We start from the raw sequence: 21449 nt of genomic DNA on the forward strand, positions 1-21449 counted from the left end.
GCTACCACAAGTGGTTCGGAAAGGACGCCCGAAACTGCCTGCCGCCCTGCTCGTTCACCCGTTCAAAAAAGCAGGGGCGACCAGCAGGACAGGCCGCCATGGCAGCCGAAGAACCCAGGGCCTCAAAAACAGTAGGTTTTTATGTCCGCGACACCGTCTCCGCAGGATGATGCTGGTCGACACAGGAGCCTTTAAATCGGTCTTCCCAGCATCCAGAGAGGACCGCAACCAGACACCAGACCCGGCCGCTTTCTGACGGCCGCCAACGGAACCCCATCCTCTCCTACGGCACCAGGCTCCTATCGATCTCCATCCTTGGCCAGAGTTACTCCTGGGACTTCATCGCCGACGTAGGAACCCCACTCCTGGGGGCCGATTTTCTGGCGCACTTCGCCTGCTAGTCAACGTGGGGCGCAGCGCCCCTCGATACCGACTCCTGCCGGTCTCTCCCATTAACGGCGGGACCCAGACCCACCATCAGCGCCGTCGCCCCCACCAGTATGCACACCTACTGTCGGAGTTCCCTGAGGTATTTAAGCCCGAAGCCGCCAAGTCCCCGGGCCCCAGCCAAACACGGTATATACCACCATATAGTGACTAAAGGGCCCCGACACATGCGAGTTCCGCAGGCTTCCCCTCAGCGCCTTCAGGAGGCGAAAAAAGCATTCAAGGAGATGGAACAGATGGGCATCTGCAGGAAAGCCTCCAGTCCATGGGCCTCCCCACCATGGTGCAGAAACCGGACGGCTCCTGGAGACCCTGCGGCGACTACAGGCGGCTCAACATTGCAACAGAGCCCGACCACTACCCTCTACCCAACATGCAAGACCTCACGGCCTCCTTTCACGGGGCCAAAATATTCACTAAATTGGACCTTCTTAAATCTTATTTCCAGGTACCTGTTGCGCCAGAGGACATACCAAAGACAGCCATCATCACGCCCGCCGGGTCCTATGTGTTCGCCTTCTCCACCTTCGGGCTGAGGAACGGGGCCACCTTCCAGCGGCTCATGGACAGCATCCTGGGGACCTAACATTCTGCGTCTGCTCGTCGACGACATTCTCATATTTTCCAGGTCTCACAGCGAACACCAGAGACACATCAAAGCAGTCCTCCAGCGCCTCCAAGAGAACGGCCTCACGTCCGTTCACAAGTGTACCTTCGGCGTCCAGAAAGCAGAATTCCTGGTCACGGAGTGTCTCCGACAGGCGTCCGCCCTCTTACATCGAAAGTGGCAGCCGTGAGCCAGTTCCTGCACCCACCTCCATCAAGGCCGTCCAGGAGTTCCTTGGGATGGTAAACTTCTACAGGCGGTTCATCCCCGGGATCGCGCACACCACGGCCCCTGACGGAAGTCTAAAGGTCAACCAAGTCCCTGTCTTGGGGACCCAGCCAGCAGCAGGCCTTTTCCCTGACGAAGGCCGCCCTCACCAAGGCAACCGCCTTGGCACACCAGGATCCCAAGGCTCCCCTCCAGCTGACGACAGACGCCAGTAACGCGTCGCCTGCGGTGCTGTTCTGGAGCAAATCATCAACGGCGCCCCAGCCCATCGCCTTCTTCAGCAAGAAGTTCAGTCCCGCAGAGACCCGCTACAGCACCTTCGACAGGGGAACTCTGCGCGATGTACCGCGCAGTTCGGCACTTCAAGTTCCTCCTGGAGGGGACGCCCTTCACAATCTTCACAGACCACCAGCCACTGGTTCACGCCTTCACGAAGCAGGGGGACGCATGGTCTTCCAGACAGCAGCGCCACCTCTCAGCCATAGCCGAATTTACCTGTTCCGTCAGGTACCTCCCGGCAAGAAAAATCCCGTGCAGACGCCCTCTCCAGAGTCGAGTTGAACGAGTGCAGCTTGGTGTAGATTACCAGGACCTTGCCAGAGAACAGGCCGCTGACCCAGAAACCCCAGCATACCGCACCGCCATCACATCCCTCAAGTGGCGGGACGTGACCCTCGCCCCGAAGCCCCAGCCTGCTCTGTGACATCAGCACAGGCCAGCCCGCCCTTTGGTTCCAGCCTCACGCCAGGCCAGGTATTCGACATAATTCACGGCCTCTCACACCCTCCGGCAGGACCACGCCAAACTGCTTTCAAAAAAGTTCGTCTGGCACGGGGTGCAAAAGGACACCACGGCCTGGGCAAAACAGTGCCTGCAGTGCCAGACCAGTAAAGTGGGTCGTCACACGCAGTCGGGGTAGGCGAGTTCCCACAGCCAGGGCGCCGCCGCCACATCCACATCGGCGTCGTCGGGCCCCTTCCCCATCAGGCGGATCCAGATACCTCCTGACGGTAGGTAGACCGTTCGACGAGGTGACCCGGCCACACCCATGCAAGCTACCGCCAGCGCGTGCGCCGAGGCCCTGCTCTCCAGTTGGGTTAGCCGCCGCTTTGGCGTCCCGGACCACATCACAACCGACAGGGGCCCCGCTTTCTCTCCGAGTTGTGGTCTGCCCTGGCTCAACTGCTGGGAACCACGCACCACACCACCACAGCGTATAACCCAGCAGCCAACGGCCTGGTCGAACGGTTCCACAGGTCCTAAAGTCATCCCTCATGGCCCGCTGCACCGCCGAGGACTGGAAACATCAGCTGCCGTGGGTCCTCCTCGGGTTGAGGACCGCCCCAGAGCCGACGGCACCCCATCCGCAGCTGAACAAACCTATGGGGAACCCCTCGTGGTGCGGGAGAGCTCGTGGACGGATGAACGCCACCCCCATCACTGCAGAGGCTCCAGCGACGTGGCGGCAAGTTCGCCCCTTGCAGGCGCTCATACATCGACAAAGCAACCACCTTCATGCCGCCACAGCTGTCATCCGCCACCCCGTCTTACGTCCAGAGTCGACGCCGTCCGTCCACCACTAACTAAGCCCTACAGGGGACCCTTCCGCATGCTGGAACGGAACAGCAAGGCGTTCAGCTGGCACTCCCGGCAAGGACGACTGGGTTTCCATAGACCGGTTAAAGCCCGCCTTCCTGTCGGAGAGTCCCGGCAGCGACGCAGCACCCCCTTCCGCCCAACCGCACTCCAGCACGCCTCACCCCGCAGGCGCCGCCGCCCAGGAAGGACCGCCCAACCAGCAGCCTCACAGGCGGGAGGCCCCTCCGTTATCTTCAAGGAGCCGCGGCACCCTTCAGCGTCCCAGCAGATACAGGGATTAGTCAGGCGCGTCCCTCGTCTTGGGGGAGTATTTGTAAAGTCACCACATCGGCGCCAGGATAGTGTTTGTTGGCGCCATTAGTTAAGTCTCCGCTGAGCTTGTTTTCTTTGGTGACTTCCCATTTTCTTCAAGCTCAATTAGTCATGCCTAAAACGTGCCAGGTCACGCATTTTAATCATTTTTACTTTATGCGTATTTATACAAATGTCACACATTGTGTATCACATGTTCTTCATTCACAGGCATCAAGACTGTATCCATATTGTAGCTCTGTATGTTTTGTATTGTAATTTGTACTCGTTCACTGTATATTATTGTTTATTGTTTTGACCTCAGGTCACAGTCAATTCCATTGTCTCTCGCGGGTCGGGCAGTCAGCCGCTATATAAGCTGCCTGGATCTGTAATAAAGTAGCAGTAACTTTTACCTGCTCGTTTCTTTGACACCTTACAAGGTTGATGGGACTTCTAAAAATAGATCGACGGAATGGGGGAGAGAGTCACACCATATATTTCTTTTTCAAGGGTAATTTATTAAGTTAACTTTTAAATGAAATTACAGTAACTTTAATTTCATTTAATGGTTAGTTAATACTGAGTTTCCATCTTTTGATATCTAATGTAAGAATAACTTTCTCTCTCTCTCTCCCCCCCCATAATAATTCATAAATAATATAACTTGATATTTCAAGTAAAGACAATCTCTCTCTCTCTCTCTCTCTCCCGTGTGTTATTCTCTCAGTCTCCGTAATAATTGATAAATAATTTCACTCTCTTAAGTAAGGACAATCTCTCTCTCTCTCTCTCTCTCTCTCTCTCTCTCTCTCTCTCTCTCTCTCTCTCTCTCTCTCTCTCATAGTTAGCGATCACACATTTTTACAACTTATTGATTCTCTGTACGTCTTTACCTGTACAGTAGATAGTTTAAATTGATCTAATTTGACCTGTATCGTCTCTGAGCGTAAATACGCTGGTGTTGCAAATACGTTTCAAAACAGAGACATAATAACTAAGAGTTGTATTAGTCAAAATATAAAACACTGTTTGTTCATGAAAAAGCATTTCAGAACAAAGAGAAAGAGTTGCAGAATAAAGTTGTTAAAAAGAGGTTAGACGATTCTAAAAATAGCGCGGTTGGAAGGGGGAGGAGAGAGAGAGAGAGAGAGAGAGAGAAATTCTCTTCTAAATCTCAGTTTTTATGTCAATCATTTATTTCTCTTTTCAAGGGTAATGTATTAAGCTAACTTTTAAATGAAATTACAGTAACTTTAATTTCATTTCAAAGTTAACTTAATAATTTGGGAGCATGATTAGGGTCATACTTAGTGTTTAAACTTGAGAAATAAGCATTTATTAGCATTTTTAGAGACCATGCCAAACTTACTGGTGAAAATTCACCCTGCGCGAGGGGTTCTGGAACCTAACCTCATTGCAAGTTAAATATGACTGTACATATATACAGTATATACATATATATATGTATGTACATACTGTATATATACACACACATTAATATATATATATATATATATATATATATATATATATATATATATATATATATATATATATATATATATATATATATATATATATATATATATATATATATATATATATATATATAAGAAAAAATCGCGATTTTCAGGGCTTATCACTGCTGGGAGAAAGGGAGCTGGGGATTTGGTACAATACATATACACATTCGTTACCGGGTCTAGCGATGTCAGGCAGGGCAGCCAATCGAGGCTACAGCCCACCCCACCATAAATCAAAGTCCTTCAAAAGAAGGCATCGTGCTTACCCCATATAAAAAATGGGGAAAAAAAGCATGTTAAAACGAAAAACAAAAACATTGGTGCCGATTACCAATAATCAGTGCTGATAAATAGAAATTACGCAAATCGGCACCAAAATCGCCAATTTTCGTCGACAGACAAGCCCCATAAAACCCAATCACCAATAACTGGGGACTGCCTGTATATACATAAAATATATATATACACATATAAAATTACAGTATATTATATATATATATATATATATATATATATATATATATATATATATATATATATATATATATATATATATATATTCATATACATGTGTGTGTGTGGGTGAAAACATTTTAACTACTTAGGCTCACTATTTAGGGTAGGTTAACGATTGCGAAAAACAAAACCACATAGGCAAATTCAACGTGTGTGATAATTTTGAATTAAGACTGTAACACCCATGACCCGTTGGGTCATTTTTTTGTTACTACATTTTTAATAAAAGGCCCACACCCAAACCCATACCCATACCCATACCATACCTATACCCATATCCATATCTGTCTGTACCAGACCCATATCCATTCCTTACCCATACCCATATCTGTACTATACCCCTACCCATATCTGTACCATACCCATATCCATACCATACCCATATCTATACCTATACCCATACCCATAATGATACCCATGCCCATAATGATACCCATGCCCATAATGATACCCATGCCCATACCAATATCCATACCATACCCATATCCATACCATACTCATACCCATATCCGCACCATACCCATACCCACAGCTAAATTAACCCTACTAATAATAGTCAGCAAAATTCTATGGGCAAAACCAGCCACTTTTACCTTCCAGTGTGCAAACAAACAAACAAACATTCATTTTGGAATTTTAGTTATGTTTATTAATTTTTAACAAAAGGTCCATACCCATATCTGTACCATACTCATACCCATATCCATGCCATGCCCATATCCGTACTGTACCCATACCCATATCCGTTCCATACCCATATCTGTAATATACCTATACCCATATCCATACCATACCAATACCCATATCTGTACCATACTCATACCCATATCCATTCCATACCCATACCCATACTCATACTCATATCCATTCCATACCCATATCTGTACCATACCCATAGCCATACCATATCCATACTGTTACCCATACCCATATCTGTACCATACCCATACCCGTACCATATCCATACCAATACCCATACCTCAACCCATATCTGTATCATACCCATACCCAAAACCATTACATACCCATACCCACATCCATACCATACCCATACCCATATCCCTACCATACTCATACCCATATTGATACCATACCATTCCCATACCCATATCTGTACCATACCCACAGCTAAATTAACACCACTAATAATGGTCTGCAAAGTCGATGGCAGCACCAGCCCGTTCAGGGAGAGGGAGGAGAGGGAGGGGTGGGGAAGGGGAGTAGGAGGTTGAGGGGGAAGGGTGATTATTATTATTATTATTATTATTATTATTATTATTATTATTATTATTATTATTATTATTATTATTATTAAGATAGTTTAACCAGACCACTGGCTTAGGATGAAATACCAGGTCTAGACCACAGGCTTCGAACTGGGACCAAATAGATCATTCGCTAGATGGAGAATGAATGAAGATGGAATTTAAATGTACACATTAAAAACATTTGCTCCTTTCCATACATACTCAAAAAATACATAATTAACAAAAAAATAAAACTCACAAATTGAATATTTAACATTTTTTTCATTAATTAAACACCCTATGGGCTTTTGTCGATCCTTGGTCTTCGGAATACCATTCTTGCTCCCAAAAACACCACCATCCCCTATGGGTAACAAACTCCTTGTGAATACTGAGTTTTATGGAACACTTGCTCTAAGTTTCAATTAATTATGCCTAGACTGCACTGTAATTGTGCCTGATTATTTTGAGAAATTCTCCAATGCAGCTATGTTTCCTAATAAAGAAAAGCCATTACCACATAGGAAGCTTCCGTAAGGATTAAAACTCTTAGAGAAAAAGCAAGAAGTGCCTGTTCGTCTTCCAACAGAAAAATCCTGCAAATTGCAAGAGTCTACCTTCGTCCCCAGATAAAGAATGGACTGAGGAGGAGTTAGGGAAGTCTACTGAAAACCAAAATGCACAGATATTGAGCCAGATGGGGCAAGAGATCCTCGGCCTTTTGAATACTGTTGACAGATTTTGGCAACTTGACCAGTCGACTGAAAAGAAATGAATTCTAGCTCCCAAAAGATTGCACCATCCCCCTATGGGCAACAAGTTCCCTGTGAATACTGAGGTTCTGTACACGAGATAAAACAAAGTGCCTTGAACAGGAAAAAGAGGAATAGGAGACACGGATTTAGAGTGATAAGTAAATGTACAAGAGATTGGTTAAACAACTGACTGACTTTAACATCAGAATAAGTACAACTCAGTACAGACATATTATTATTAATAACACTGTCTACACCTATATCATTAGTCCTATCGGTGCTAACAACCTCATTACTAGATGCCAATGACGGTAGAAGTTGAATACAGTGTGAAGATTTACATCTTCCAAAACAATCTTTTGGCCAATGGATTACTGTAAACTAAACTCAGAGCATGAAAAACGAGAGGCAGGTAACAGAGGACACAGAACGACATCACCCCGAGAACCGGCCTGGTTCCCCGGCAGTGGACTCTTCCAACTGTGACAGGGCAGCCCTACACTCAGGCTACAGACAGGTAGGGGCACCGAAATCTTACTTCTTACAAAGGAACACAAAAACGATCGCACAATATGGGGGTACCCAGGACAGTTCTCGAACCTAATGTCAGAGAAATCTTTTACTGATTAAAACAAGGTTTATGTCCTGCTCTGACTTCTCAATACGCTTTTCCTCAACAACAAGGGGAGCAGAAGGTGGAGCCGAGGAGGAAGTCTCAGTACTGTACTAGTACTAGCTAGAGCATCAGAGGAAAAAACCATTGACTGAGTAAGGAAAATTACCAGCGAAGGACCTGGAGAAGGGGAGAAATGCCAGGTTTTTTACCTGACCTAACTACAGGCAGTCCCCGATTTACAATGGGTCCAGCTTACGACGTTCCGAGGTTACGACGCTTTTCAAATATATTCATCAAAAATTATTTCCCGGTTTACGACGCACGTTCCAGGGTTACGACGTGTTGTACGCCAATCCGACGGAGGAAATATGGCTCCAAAACGGCAGAATAATAACAATTTTGAGGTTTTTTTGATGAAAAACTCAATAAAAATGCAATTTACATCGTTTCCAATACACCCAAAGCATTAAAAGTAAGGTTTTCTTAGGATTTTTTACGATTTTCAACGATTTTTCGGTTTACGACGATTTTTGGTTTACGACGCGGCGTAAAAACGGAAACCCCATTGTAAACCGGGGACTGCCTGTATTCTGAAAATCTTGGGATGGCTACACTGGCTTGCATCCCATTACAAATCAGTCCAGTTTTGCCGAGTCTGACCCATGCTGATATCGAGAGGTAACGAACAACCAGGTGCAAAAGCGGAATACAGGCGGTCACCGGTTTACGACGGGGGTTCCGTTCTTGCGCTGCGTCGTAACCCGAAAATCGTCGTAAACCGGAAAATTGTCGAAAATCGTCAAAAATCATAAGAAAACCTTACTTTTAATGCTCTGGGTGCATTGAAAACGACGTAAACTGCATTATTATTGAGTTTACATCAAAAAACCTTCAAATTATGATTATTCTGCCGTTTTGGAAGCCAAATTTCTTTCCGTCGGATCGGCGACGACGCGTCGTAACCCCGAACATGCGTCGTAAGCGGGAAATAATTTCTGATTAATATATTTGAAAAGCGTCGTAACCACGGAACGTCGTAAGCCGGAACCGTCGTAAACTGGGGACTGCCTGTATGTAGCAAACTAAATAGTATTGATTATCCCTCTGCTCCTTATACTGAGACAAAATGGCCAATTTGGTCTTTTGTAAAACAAAAAATGGTAAAATAAATGAAATTCTGTCTCTGAAAAGAATTTGGAATACCAGAAATCTGTCCATTGATAGACTTTTGGTCGTCATCATACCAGAGAAATTGTGAGCTTCACGGTAGGCTTAGTAGATTGAAGACATATGTAGATGAGAGATAGCAATATCAAATTTTAAATACCATAGAACACATCATAAATAACATATATGTTAACAACATCACGGACACTTTAGAATCTACCGACATTTTCTATAACTTCGAGTCATTTTTATCTATTACTGAATTATTTGTCATTAATTTATCCATACTATCTTCTAACCATTTTTCATCACGGTGCTAAAAAACCAAACAGTTCTAGATCATCAGACCAACTTTCATAAATCAAATCAAATCAACAGTAACTTGACATCAGCATGCGTGCTATGAGCAGGTTCAGAGTTTGACAAATTCATGCATTTCTCTACTACCTTTGATTGCTTCAAGATGCCATATTTTGTTCTAATCTGGCATGTCGTTTCTTTTATGAAGACAGACACGTTTTATACTCCAAGGTAAAGTCAAAGTAAAGACCCCAAACAAATTTCTTAAAATTGTCCTGAAATCTTTGTTTGATTCAGGACTTAGTTCAAAATTGGTATATCACCACAGCAAACACTCCCTACAGTTTACCTTGACAGAAGTCCTTTGTTAAGCTAAGGTTTGTTCTGCAATAATTTGTTATGGCAAGATGTTACAAGTGCAACCTAGCTTACTTGAAAAGATATATTTACAAAGATAAAATAAACCCTTGAAATTAGTCTCAAACAGTACCTTAACTCCAACGTGCCTTCTCAACTTTCTTGATGGCTTAGAGCTTGAAGATACCCACATCATTTCAATAACAAAAACCTTCATTAAATACTGTCAATTGAAAATTTTATTGATCATTCTCTTTCCAACCTTACAGTACAGCTTGATTTGTAATTAAACTAGATTACAGTGCTTACCTTGGGAGTACAAACTGTGGCTCCTAGCTCCATCAAGGCTTGATTGAAGTCGCTTGGTCTTTTCAGATCCACCAATTCATCTGCTAGTTGCCACATGTGGTCTATCGTTGACTGAAAATAGAATTCGTACTACAGTATGCAAAATGGCATGGGAGGTGCCATATATCTACCTATTAAGGCAGCACAACTGTATGTAAATTGTGAAGGCAACTGATAGATTGAGTTATTTATAATGACATCACAAAAGTAGGGTAATTAGCAGAAAAACTTATTTAAAAGAAAAAGATCTATGAATTTTCACAAAACATTCACTCATCCATATATGTAATTAAAAAAAGGGGGGAATGAAAAGTTACAAGAGAGATGAAGATTAGAAAATACGGTATTTAAATGTTACGAAAAAGAACAGACTCTTTAGCTGTTCTGATTGTTAATCATGTGTCACAACAACAAAGATCATGACACCAAAACAAAGTTCAAAAATAATTTGACATTCTTATGAACTCTTGCGCACATTCACTCAACATGTGCTCTCATAAAAAACACATGTCTTACAAGCTATACAATCAAATTAAATGATAAGAATCATCAGTTATATAAACAAAGTCATTTACAAAAAACAACACTACTTGTACAAAAACACTGTATTCTGTGTAATAATCACGCTACCTAAATACCACTAGAACTGAAATTCACTTTCTTCAAGAATGTATTAGAGAAGAGGCAATTACCATCAACATCCCAACGCTACAGAAATTTTGATTTGATTTTAAATTCAGTGACATCCTGACATTGAGGCCCCTAATGTTGACACCCCTTGCTATAATACACGTGTGAGCAAATGCATGCCGATATACATATAAAACCATGTGATGCATATTCTAGCATTGGTTGCATACTCTTGAAAATATCTTATATTTTAAACTACAACCTGGTCCAAAGTCCACGTATAAATGCATCACTTGTGGCTTATATGTTTTAGTGCTTACAGGTTTTTTGTTCCTGTTGGTTATTTTACGATAATTTTCACGCTATCTTCAATTTACCTTTACAAAATGATTTAACCTACTTCCTCAATTATTCATTGAGCTACCCTTTTCCTACATAATATACACTTAATTGACTTAAATTTGTTGCTTGACCTTTATCATTTTCCTTGATCTATTCCTTCTTAACATGCATTATATATTTGCTATTGGCTTATGTGTGATGTGCTTAGCACAACATAGTGACTAGTCCTTCTACTCTAATGTCTTTACATATATCGTTTACTTTCAATGCTACATTTATGTCTTGATATTCTACAATGTTACTCTTTGTTCTTCTTCATTTGCTACTCATTCCTTATATAGTGACTTGCCTACAATTGATAATAATTTGGCTTGCTACTTTATATACAGTAAACCCCCCGTATTCGCGTTCTCATGGTTCGTGGACTCACGCATTCGCGGGTTTCTCTGTGGAACATATCTAGCCATCACTCGCGAAAAATTCGCCCATTCGCGGTATTTTTCACTGAGAAATATTCACTAATTACTGTATTTTCATATATTTTTTCATGAACAAATGCGCTTTTTGTGATAAAACTATTAAAATACTCGGGTATAAGCATTTTTACAAGGTTTTTCTTGATTCAAGCTATCAAAATGGGCATTTCTAAGTGATTTTAGATGGGTTTTAAGCATTCGCGGATTTGACCTATTCACGGGGGGTGTGGGACGCCAGTTAAATCTTATGCTAATTAATCATTATTGAACTTCAGTTGTTCCAGTTAATTTTGCATGTCCACTTTAGTTCTTCTTTTTCTGAGTGTTCTACTGTGCTGAATATTCAACTCAGATTACTGTTGCTTTCCTTTTGTTCAGTCTGATCCTTAACCCAATTGTCATTTTCAGTACCCTGTTACTTCTACTTCTATAAATTCCTCCACCCCCTCCACCCAGCATTTACCTACATGATGGAAAGTGTAAAGATAAAAAGTATAAGACATTTTAATGATTGTGTAAAAGAACAAAAGCAAAAAAATGTTGGGTAGACTAGACCCACTGACACCTAAGAATCAATAATCATAGGAATCTCTGTAATAATAATATTTTTGATTATACTAGCTATCACAACAAATATACAGCAAGTGTTGAACACTTCAAAGTTTGAACATGCCAATATTATTATTGTAGATACAGTGAGCCCCCGTATTCGCGGGGGATGCGTCCCACACACCCCCCCGCGAATAGGTCAAATCCGCGACTGCTTAAAACCCCTCTAAAAACACTTAGAAATGCCATTTTGATAGCTTAAACCAAGAAAAACCTTGTAAAAATGCTTATACCTGAATATTTTTACAATTTTATCACAAAAAGTGCATTTATACATGAAAATTACATGAAAATACAGTAATCAGTGAATATTTCTCAGTGAAAAATACCGCGAATGGGCGAATTTTCCGCGAATGATGGCTAGATATGTTCCACAGAGAAACCCAGGAATGAGTGAGTCCGTGAACCGTGAGAACGCGAATACGGGGGGGGTTTACTACAGCCAACTAAGAACCAAGTAAGAGGCTCTGGGAAAACATACAGAGCAATCCGGTATCACACAACAAACATGCAACCTGGCTCCAGGAAATCAAGGCAGAAGAAATGGGGGGAATAAAACAAAGATTCACCGAGATCACGACAGACACAGTCACACACCAACTAAAGACAATGCCCAAAATGGAAAGCCCCAGGTCCCGATGAAGTCCATGGATACTGGCTCGATAACTTCCAAGGCCCTACACCCACGAACAGCAGAACAACTCCAGCATTGTATCACAAACCTCCATGCACCCAAACGGATGACCACAGGGAGAACATCCCCAGTACAGAAAGACAAGAACGAGGGAAATATAGCAAGTGACTGCAGGCCTATCACCTGCCTACCAATAATGTGGAAGTTATTAACAGGTATCATCAGCGAAAGGCTATACAACTGTCATGAGGATACAAACGCCATCCCCCACCAACAGAAGGCTGCAGAGGGAAGTGCAGGGGCACAAAAGACCAGCTCCTGACAGACAAAATGGTAATGAAGAATAGTAAGAGAAGGAGAACCAACTTAAGCATGGCATGGATTGACTACAAAAAAGCCTTCGACATAATACCACACACGTGGCTAATAGAATGTCTGAAAATACATGGGGAAGAGGCAAACACCATCAGCTTCCTAAAAAGTAGAATGTGCAACTGGAATACAGTACTTACAAGCTCTGGAGTAAGACTAGCAGAGGTTAACATCAGGAGAGGGGTCTTTCAAGGCGACTCACTGTCCCCACTACTCTTCATAGTAGCCATGATCCCCATGACAAAAGTGCTGCAGAAGATGGATGCTGGGTACCAACTCAAGAAAGGAGGCAACAGAATTAACCATCTGATGTTCATGGACGACATCAAGCTGTTTGGTAAGAGCATCAGGGAAATAGATACCTAACCCAGACTGGAAGGATTGTATTTGGGGACATCAGGATGGAATTTGGAACAGAAAAAATGTCTCTTGGTCAACATACAAAAAAGGCAAAGTGACAAGGACTGAAGGGATAAAGCTACCAAGATGGGAATAGCATCCAACACATTGATGAGACAGGATAAAAATACCTGGGAATATTAGGAGAGGGTATAAAACACCAAGAGATGAAGGACATAATCAGGAAAGCATATACTGTATGCAGAGACTTAAGGCAATACTCAAGTCAAAACTCAATGCCAGAAACATGATGAAAGCCATAAACACATTGGCAGTACCAGTAATCGGATACAGCACTGGAGTAGTGGAGTGGATGAAGGCTGAACTCTGCAGCATATACCAGAAAGCTAGGACACACGTGACAATAAACAGAGCATTACACCCAAGAGCAAATACAGACAGACTATACTTAACCCAAAAGGAATGGGGGAGAGGGTTACTAAGCATATATGGACTGCGTCAACATCGAGAGCAGAGCACTGGGGCAATATCTGAAAACCAGTGAAGATGAGTGGCTGAGGAGTGCATGGGAAGGACTGATAAAAGTAGATGAAGACCCAGAAATATATAGAGACAGGAGAATGAAAAACAGAACAGAGGAATGGCACAACAAACCAATACACGGACAGTACGAGACAGACTAAAGAACTGGCCAGCGACGAAACATGGCAATGGCTAAAGAGGGGAGAACTCAAGAAGGAAACTTAAGGAATGCTAACAGCGGCACAAGATCAGGCCCTAAGAACCAAATATGTTCAAAGAACAAGAGATGGAAATAACATCTTGCCCATATGCAGGAAGTGCATATGAAAGATGAGACCATGAACCACATAGCAAGCAAATGTCTAGCGCTTGCACAGAACCAGTACAAAAAGAGGCATGATTCAGTAGCAAAAGCCCTCCACTGCTGAAGCCTGTGCAAGAAGCACCAGCTAGCTTGCAGTATTAAGTGGCATGAACACCAACCTGAGGGAGTGATAAAAAACAATCTGTCAAAGATCCTCTGAGACTATGGTATCATAACAGATAGGGTGATTGTTTCAATACGACGACTTTTATTTAGATGTACGAATCCACTGTTTAGATTCACATGTTGCATACACCAAGGACTGACTCATGTTGACCTCAGCAGGAGCAGTACCTAATAAAGCCATGTCATTTTATAGAGTGTATCACTGAGGAACCCCACCTTAAAATGGTGGCAGCGGAGGTAAGTTTTCAAGAACGTATATACAGAAAGAATCAGCACCAGATTTTGAAGATAAGTGGCTAAAATTGTTGTATTGAGCCTGACTGCATCAAGTCTCCAAGTTGTTTTGGTGGGTAGAAATGTTCCGATGATCATCACTTTCGACATCTGTGAAAGACTGCGATCATCAAGAGGATATAACCTTGATCCAGGTTTGATAATTCCAGTTTGCAACTTTGTGCAGTGATTATCGACATTAGGGGTACCCTAAACAGCCTCCGAAGTATCAAAGACGCCGCCAGTGTTTTGCGCTGCCAACGTATGATGATTACCCACGACGTACAATGGGTAGCAGATGTACGATGAATGCCGATGTGTGATAGCATTACTGATAGTGCCAGGATGAAGTTTTTTAAGTAGCCTTCGTAATTAATAAATAGCCACCTGTTCTCTCCCACAATTACCGTATTTATTGACTGATAATTTACGCTACGTAATAACTAGAGAGGTACAATGTGAATGATTTTTTTTTTAATGCTTTGAATGATACTGAATAGCTGTACAGTACAGCCTAGCATATTTTGAGATTCTGCTGTTATTCAGCTCATGTAAGCTGGTATTGCCCTTATAACTGATATTCTCTGAGAATTTATTTTCTTGATTGTGTTGATGCCTACAACAAAATAATTTTTGAGTCAATATTAATGTACGTATATGACAGCAAGGTCATGGTAATTTTTTTTTTGTATTATACAGTATTATGTATCTGCTCAGAGTTTGAGGAGTTGTAGAATTATGAACGAGGCTCTTATGGAGAACAGGGTATAATTTCAAGATTATGATAATTGCTATAACATTTTTCATGGAAAAGTGCCTTAGATAAAAGCAAATTTTTCTGTCTTTACAATACTTGTGAATAAGGGTGCATAAGCAATTATGACTACCAGTGTGGAAATGCCTAAACTGGTCTGGTCGCAGGTGGACCAAATCTGTGCTTTTAATGAATGGAAGGATTTCCTCGAAAGTTACCTGTTTATCAATATGGCCGAAGCAGAAAATCAATGGCGCTATATAAAGCTTTCTGTCGGTTCACGAGGAAAGCAGTTATGGGATTCTTGGTAGTTGACTGATACTCAAAAGAAAGATCCACATGTTATTTCTAGGAAGTTTGCTGATCATCTGGTAGGCACACAGAGTAAATGGGTGATGAGGTTAGAACTGGCATCGATGTCTCAGGGCGAGTCAGAACCAGTTGAAGACTATGTTCGCAAATACTGAGAATGAACAAATAACGTTCCAACTGATAAAGGGAATCAAGTGGTCCGAAGCACAGAGGAAGACGATCTCTAAGGGGAATGCACTAACCCTCAATGATGCTATTGAGACAGCGCAGAATTTCCAAGCAACACTCTCTAATACAGTACTTCACTGTTGAGAAAAGCACGTCAGTGAATGCTATAAAAAGAGATGCCATCAAGTGCAGCAGAAGAGCTGCAGGTATTGTGGATTCCATCATCCCCAGGAGATGTCCCGCCTATGGGAAGAAGTGCCGGAAATGCAGTCGGATGAATCACTTTGAGGGTGTCTGTCGGGATACAAAAGTCGTTTGCTCTCCCGACGACAAAGTATCCAGAGACAGGTCCAAGAAAAAGACCAGAAAAACTCAAGTCCACAGCAACCAAGTAAAAGATAAGTATATCTTAGTTTAACCAGACCACTGAGCTGATGAACAGCTCTCCTAGGGCTGGCCCGAAGGATTAGGTTTATTTTTACGTGGTGACTGAAGAAATACCAGAAAATTTGATGACTCAAGTCCACAGCAACCAAGTAAAAGATAAATGTATATCTTAGTTTAACTAACCACTGAATGAGCAAATGATTAACAGCTCTCCACTAGGGCAAACCCCTAAAACTTTTGAGAAAAGTATTTTTAAGGTTGACTGAAGAAACCAGGAAATCCATTTTGATGACATACCACTGAATTGTGGATCTAAAGACTCTTCAGAAGTAAATGTAGCTGCCATTACTAATTCAAAAGGGGAATACAAACATTCATGCATATGGAACTATAGAAATACCAACATGTCTGGATAAATCCCCAGTTGTCAATTTACTTTTTTATGCCACTGGTACCAATGGACCAGCAACTCTGTCATGATGCCTGTGAGAGACTAGGAATTATAGCTATAAAGGAAAGCAAGAATATATTGAGTGTCAAGGAGGAGCCTGAAACCTCAAGGCCTGCTCCTATACCTGATGTACAAGCAATGTGCAATTTGTACCCAAAATGTTTTGGAGAAATTGGTGAGATGAAAGGTGAATACCACATTGACCCCAATCTTGTCTTGTAGCTGTTCTACCCAGAAAGTACCCAATTCAGTTAAGAGATGAGACAACTGCAAAAATACAAGAGTTGGAAGATATGGGTGCTGTGAAGAAGCGTCCGGAGGACGAGACGTCTGAGTGGATACACGCATTAGCTTTTACGAGGAAGACATTTGGAGAACTGCGAGTATGCCTTGATCCCAAGCGCCTCAATGTTGCACTGAAGAGGACTTATCATAAGACACCCACTTTAGATGAAATAACACACAAAATGTCAGGAAGTGTCCTTTATTTGAAGTTGGATGCCAAAAACAGCTATTGATCAATCAATCTTTATGAAGAGAGCAGTAAACTTTGCACTTTCCAGAGTCCAGCTGGGAAGTAGTGTTTCCTCCATCTGCCTTTTGGACTTAGTGTTTCACAAGATACTCTCGATGTCGGATGGATAAGATTCTTGGTAGTGTTTCACAAGATACTTTCAGTGTCGGATGGATAAGATTCTTGGAAAAGTAGGAGAGGGAGTAATTGGTATAGCTGATGACATTGTAGTTTCTGGAAGAGACATACAGGAACATGATTATGATCTTCATAAGCTACTGAAGGTGGCCATTGAAGAAGGCCTTGTTTTTCGGGCTGAGAAGTATCATTGTGGTAGGCTAAGTTTGGGTTTGTATGATGAAAGATGATTTGTGTGAATTGATTGTTTTGTTTTTGTGATATTTTTTATTGTTTATTTTGAGTTTTTGTTATGAACGTCTGATGTATGTTCTCATTTTTTTTTTTTTTTACTTGCAGTTTGCTTGAGAGTGGTAGGGTAGAGTGGACTCCCCTTCACCTGGATGCCCATAGTCGAATGCTTGCCCTGCTGTTACGTGGTCATTAACTGGGCAATGGGGCAAGATGAAAACTGGTGTTTTACCAAACATTTTTATTGGAAATATGGAAAACTTAGTATGCAAATCAGTTGTGTGAACTGTATTATAAATTGTCTTGATATAAGTTGTGGGAACCTAGAGTCTGATTTATTCTAGTTCCGCTATGAACTGATAATAGAAAACATATCAAGTGACTATTGAAAGAGATATATTCCAAGGAAATTGAAACCATTGTGAGGCGAATCAGTGCGAGTCAGGCTGACAGTGAGGTTGTATACTAAATCAGTAATGGAAAATTCCATGTACACTCGATTAAGATTTATCTTCAACTCTACATAGTATTAAGACTGACCATTTGCACCAGACTATTAATCTAATATCTTTTGTTTATACAGTTTGGTTGGTACCGTATGCAGTTGAAGTATTTTGCTCTTTTTTTTTTTTGTAGTATTAAGATGGAATACAGGATAAGTTCTGATGAACTATAGTATTAACTTAGGCTAAGTTAGGTATGGGCTAAGTTAGGTATAGTTCTGTTTGAAAGTCTCAGACCACTGTAATATTAAGGTAATAAACTAGGTTAAGGAAAGTCAGCGTTTCATTTAATAACCTTCAGATTTGTTCCCAATATCCTGCTCTAATTGTGTGAGAGAAGAAAGCCCCTACATCATGTGTGACGACAAACCACAAATTTTTAAGGTTTTGAATGGTCAAAGAATGGCATGCAACCAGACCCTGCAAAGTGTGACGAAATCAATCGACGACCCCCTCCATCAAGCGTGAGGGAACTACAAAGTTTCCTAGGTCTCGTACAGTATCTAAGTCCTCTTGTACCCCTGATGGCAGAGAAAGCTAAGGTTTTAAGGCAGTTACTCAAGAATGAAGTCCCATATGAAAGGACCACTGACCATCAGAGAGCGTTTGATGAACTCAAGGAAGCAGTTCATTCTGATATGACACTACATTATTTTGATACAACAAGTCCTGTTACTCTCGAAGCGGATGCCTCGCAGCATGGGCTGGGAGCCGCTCTTGCACAAGGACCTTCATGCCAGGTAATAACTCACTCAACTCTGAACGTGTATGAAGGTCATGATTGCTTTCAGAATTGTTGCTCGTCTCCTGTAGCTTGAAGCAATGATCCGTGAGATCAGGAGTTGTCTCCACTTTAACAGGAAGGCCATTGGATATCTTCTTCCTGAATAAGAGTTCGGCAGGACTTTTCATTCAATTAGAAAGAGGATACATGCTCTGCATGATAGCAGGGCTCTGTGGCTATTGGAGCCAGACATTTTGACTTTTCTCAATATATTTTTCACTACACCTGCCATCCTCTTGACAAATCCATTAGATGGGAGGCCCAGTTGCTTTTGCCTCAAGTCCCTCATACCAGCAGAATCATGTTCTGCTAATATTGAGAGAGAAATGCTAAGTGTTGTTTTTGCACTGGAACATTTTCATCGTTCTGTATATGGTAAAGCTGTTACTGTGATCAGTGATCACAAACCACTGGAAAGCATTCATCTCAAGCACCTTAGCCACACTCCTCCAAGGCTCCAACGCACGTTGCTCCATATTCAATCGTATGGTGTCACCATTGAGTACAAACCAGGAAAAAGACTTAATTTTTGCAGATTATTTAACAAGAGTCCAGCCATCACCTGGAGCAAAAGTCCAGCTAGAACAAGCCATTCATCTCATACAGATCTAACAAAGACAGTTAGAAAGAGTCAAATAAGCTATGGACCAAGACTACGAGCTCTCCATACTCCGAGGGCAAGTGATAAGTGGTCGGCCTGAGTCAGCCAAAAGTCTGCCAAAGTCGATTCATCAATCTTTTTCAGTGAAGGATTTCTTATCTGTTGAAGATGATGTTATATTCTTTGGAGAACGTCTATTAGTCCCACTATCAATGAAGACTGAATATTTGAAGAGAATACATGAAGAACATCTAGAGCAAAGGAATGCCTTTATTGGAATGGCATGTTTTAAGGACATTGCTGAACACATAGGTGGTTGTTGGGAATGCCTGTTCAATGCCAGAAAATACCCAAATAAACCTATGCTGTCACATGCAGCTCCCCGTCTCCCACTGCAGTTTATTTCCACAGATCTTTTCGAATCGGATAACCAGAATGATATCATTATAGCTGACCATTTCAGTAAAATGCCTTTTATTAAGCAGCTGGGCCGAGATACCGCGTTGAGAGCTGTTATAAATTTTCTGGAAGAACTCTTCAGCGTCCATGGCCCATGCCAGGTCCTGTACTCTGACAATGGACCCCAATATTCATCTGCTGAATTCAAGAGGTTTGCTGAAGAATGGGATATTGTTCCTATCACCAGCAGCCCAAGGTATGCTCAATCTAATGGATTTGTCAAGAGGATGGTAGGTGTAGTATATATTGAGAAAAGTCTGGCTCCAATATCCGCAAAGCCCTACTAGCATACAGAGCGTGCCCTCTTCCTAATGGAATGAAAAGTCCTGCCGAACTTTTATTCAGAAGGGAGATGTCCAATAGCCTTCCTGTTAAAGTGGAGACAACTCCTGATCTCATAGATCATCACTTCAAGCTACAGCAGACCAGCAACAATTCTCAAAGCAATTATGACCTTCATGCACGTTCAGAGTTGAGCGAGTTGTTACCTGGTACGAAGGTTCTTGTGCAAGATGGCAAGAATTGGTTTCCTGCTGCTATAAAGTTGAAAATCCTGAACACAGGTTGTACACCTTAATTACCCCAGATGGCAGTGAAATAAGAAGAAACCAGAAGTTTTTGAAGGGACTTTCAAGGAATGCCGTAAAACAACTTACATTCAGGGAGCTACCAGCCAATGGCACTGATACTGATGCAACTGTCCTTCTCATGGTCAGGTCGGCAACATGACCTCCTTGTGGTTAAGGTGACACGGGTTCGTCTCCCGCGACCGGCAGTCACAAGTCTCTTCAATTTCTTGTGTTTGGATGTTACGGCTTTGTAGTTACAAACATATCCAAAAAAGCGCGAAGAATTCGAGAAGTTAAGAGGGCATTGTGGCTATTAGAATTACACGTGCAAGGCAATAACAAAGCACTTCCTAAATCTGTCAGCTCTGATGAGCATGAGACATCATCTACCTGAAATGGAATCGGTGATACCATCATCACCCGTTAGGCATCCCAAAGCCTCTGCTCCAAGTGGAAGACCCAAACGAAACACTGTAAAGCCCATACGCTACCGAGAAGACATTTGAGCTGAAATTGAAGCACTGCATGTACAATGATCATGTATTAATGTTTGCAGTGATTCAGTATACTCAGCTGTGAATTATGTCACACTCATACAGTATTCTTAAGTTTGTTTCAGGTTTTGAAAAATCCCGAGATGATGTTTATGTCTTCCTATCACGTTTCCCCAAAATGAATCGGTTGTGTTGCATAAGAAAAATATACTGTCATTTTCTTTTTTATGAAAAGGGACGTTTCAATATGATGGCTTTTATTTGATCTACGAATCCATTGCTTAGATTCACGTGTTGTATACACCAAGGACTGACTTGTGCTGACCTCAGCAGGAGTGTTACCTAATAAAGCCATGTCATTTTATAGGGTGC

General features: G+C 42.1%; 1 protein-coding gene across 1 annotated transcript in view; it reads right to left on the reverse strand.

Annotated features, from left to right (window-relative positions):
• LOC136845658 (adenine DNA glycosylase-like) overlaps nt 1-21449 on the reverse strand; it is a 117861-nt gene that overhangs the window by 45479 nt on the left and 50933 nt on the right. The window contains 1 exon segment of the mRNA XM_067115808.1: nt 9966-10076. Within this exon segment, the coding sequence (XP_066971909.1) occupies nt 9966-10076 (111 nt within the window).

This window comes from Macrobrachium rosenbergii, chromosome 14 (genome assembly GCF_040412425.1).
Source record: "Macrobrachium rosenbergii isolate ZJJX-2024 chromosome 14, ASM4041242v1, whole genome shotgun sequence".
NCBI lineage: Eukaryota > Metazoa > Arthropoda > Malacostraca > Decapoda > Palaemonidae > Macrobrachium > Macrobrachium rosenbergii.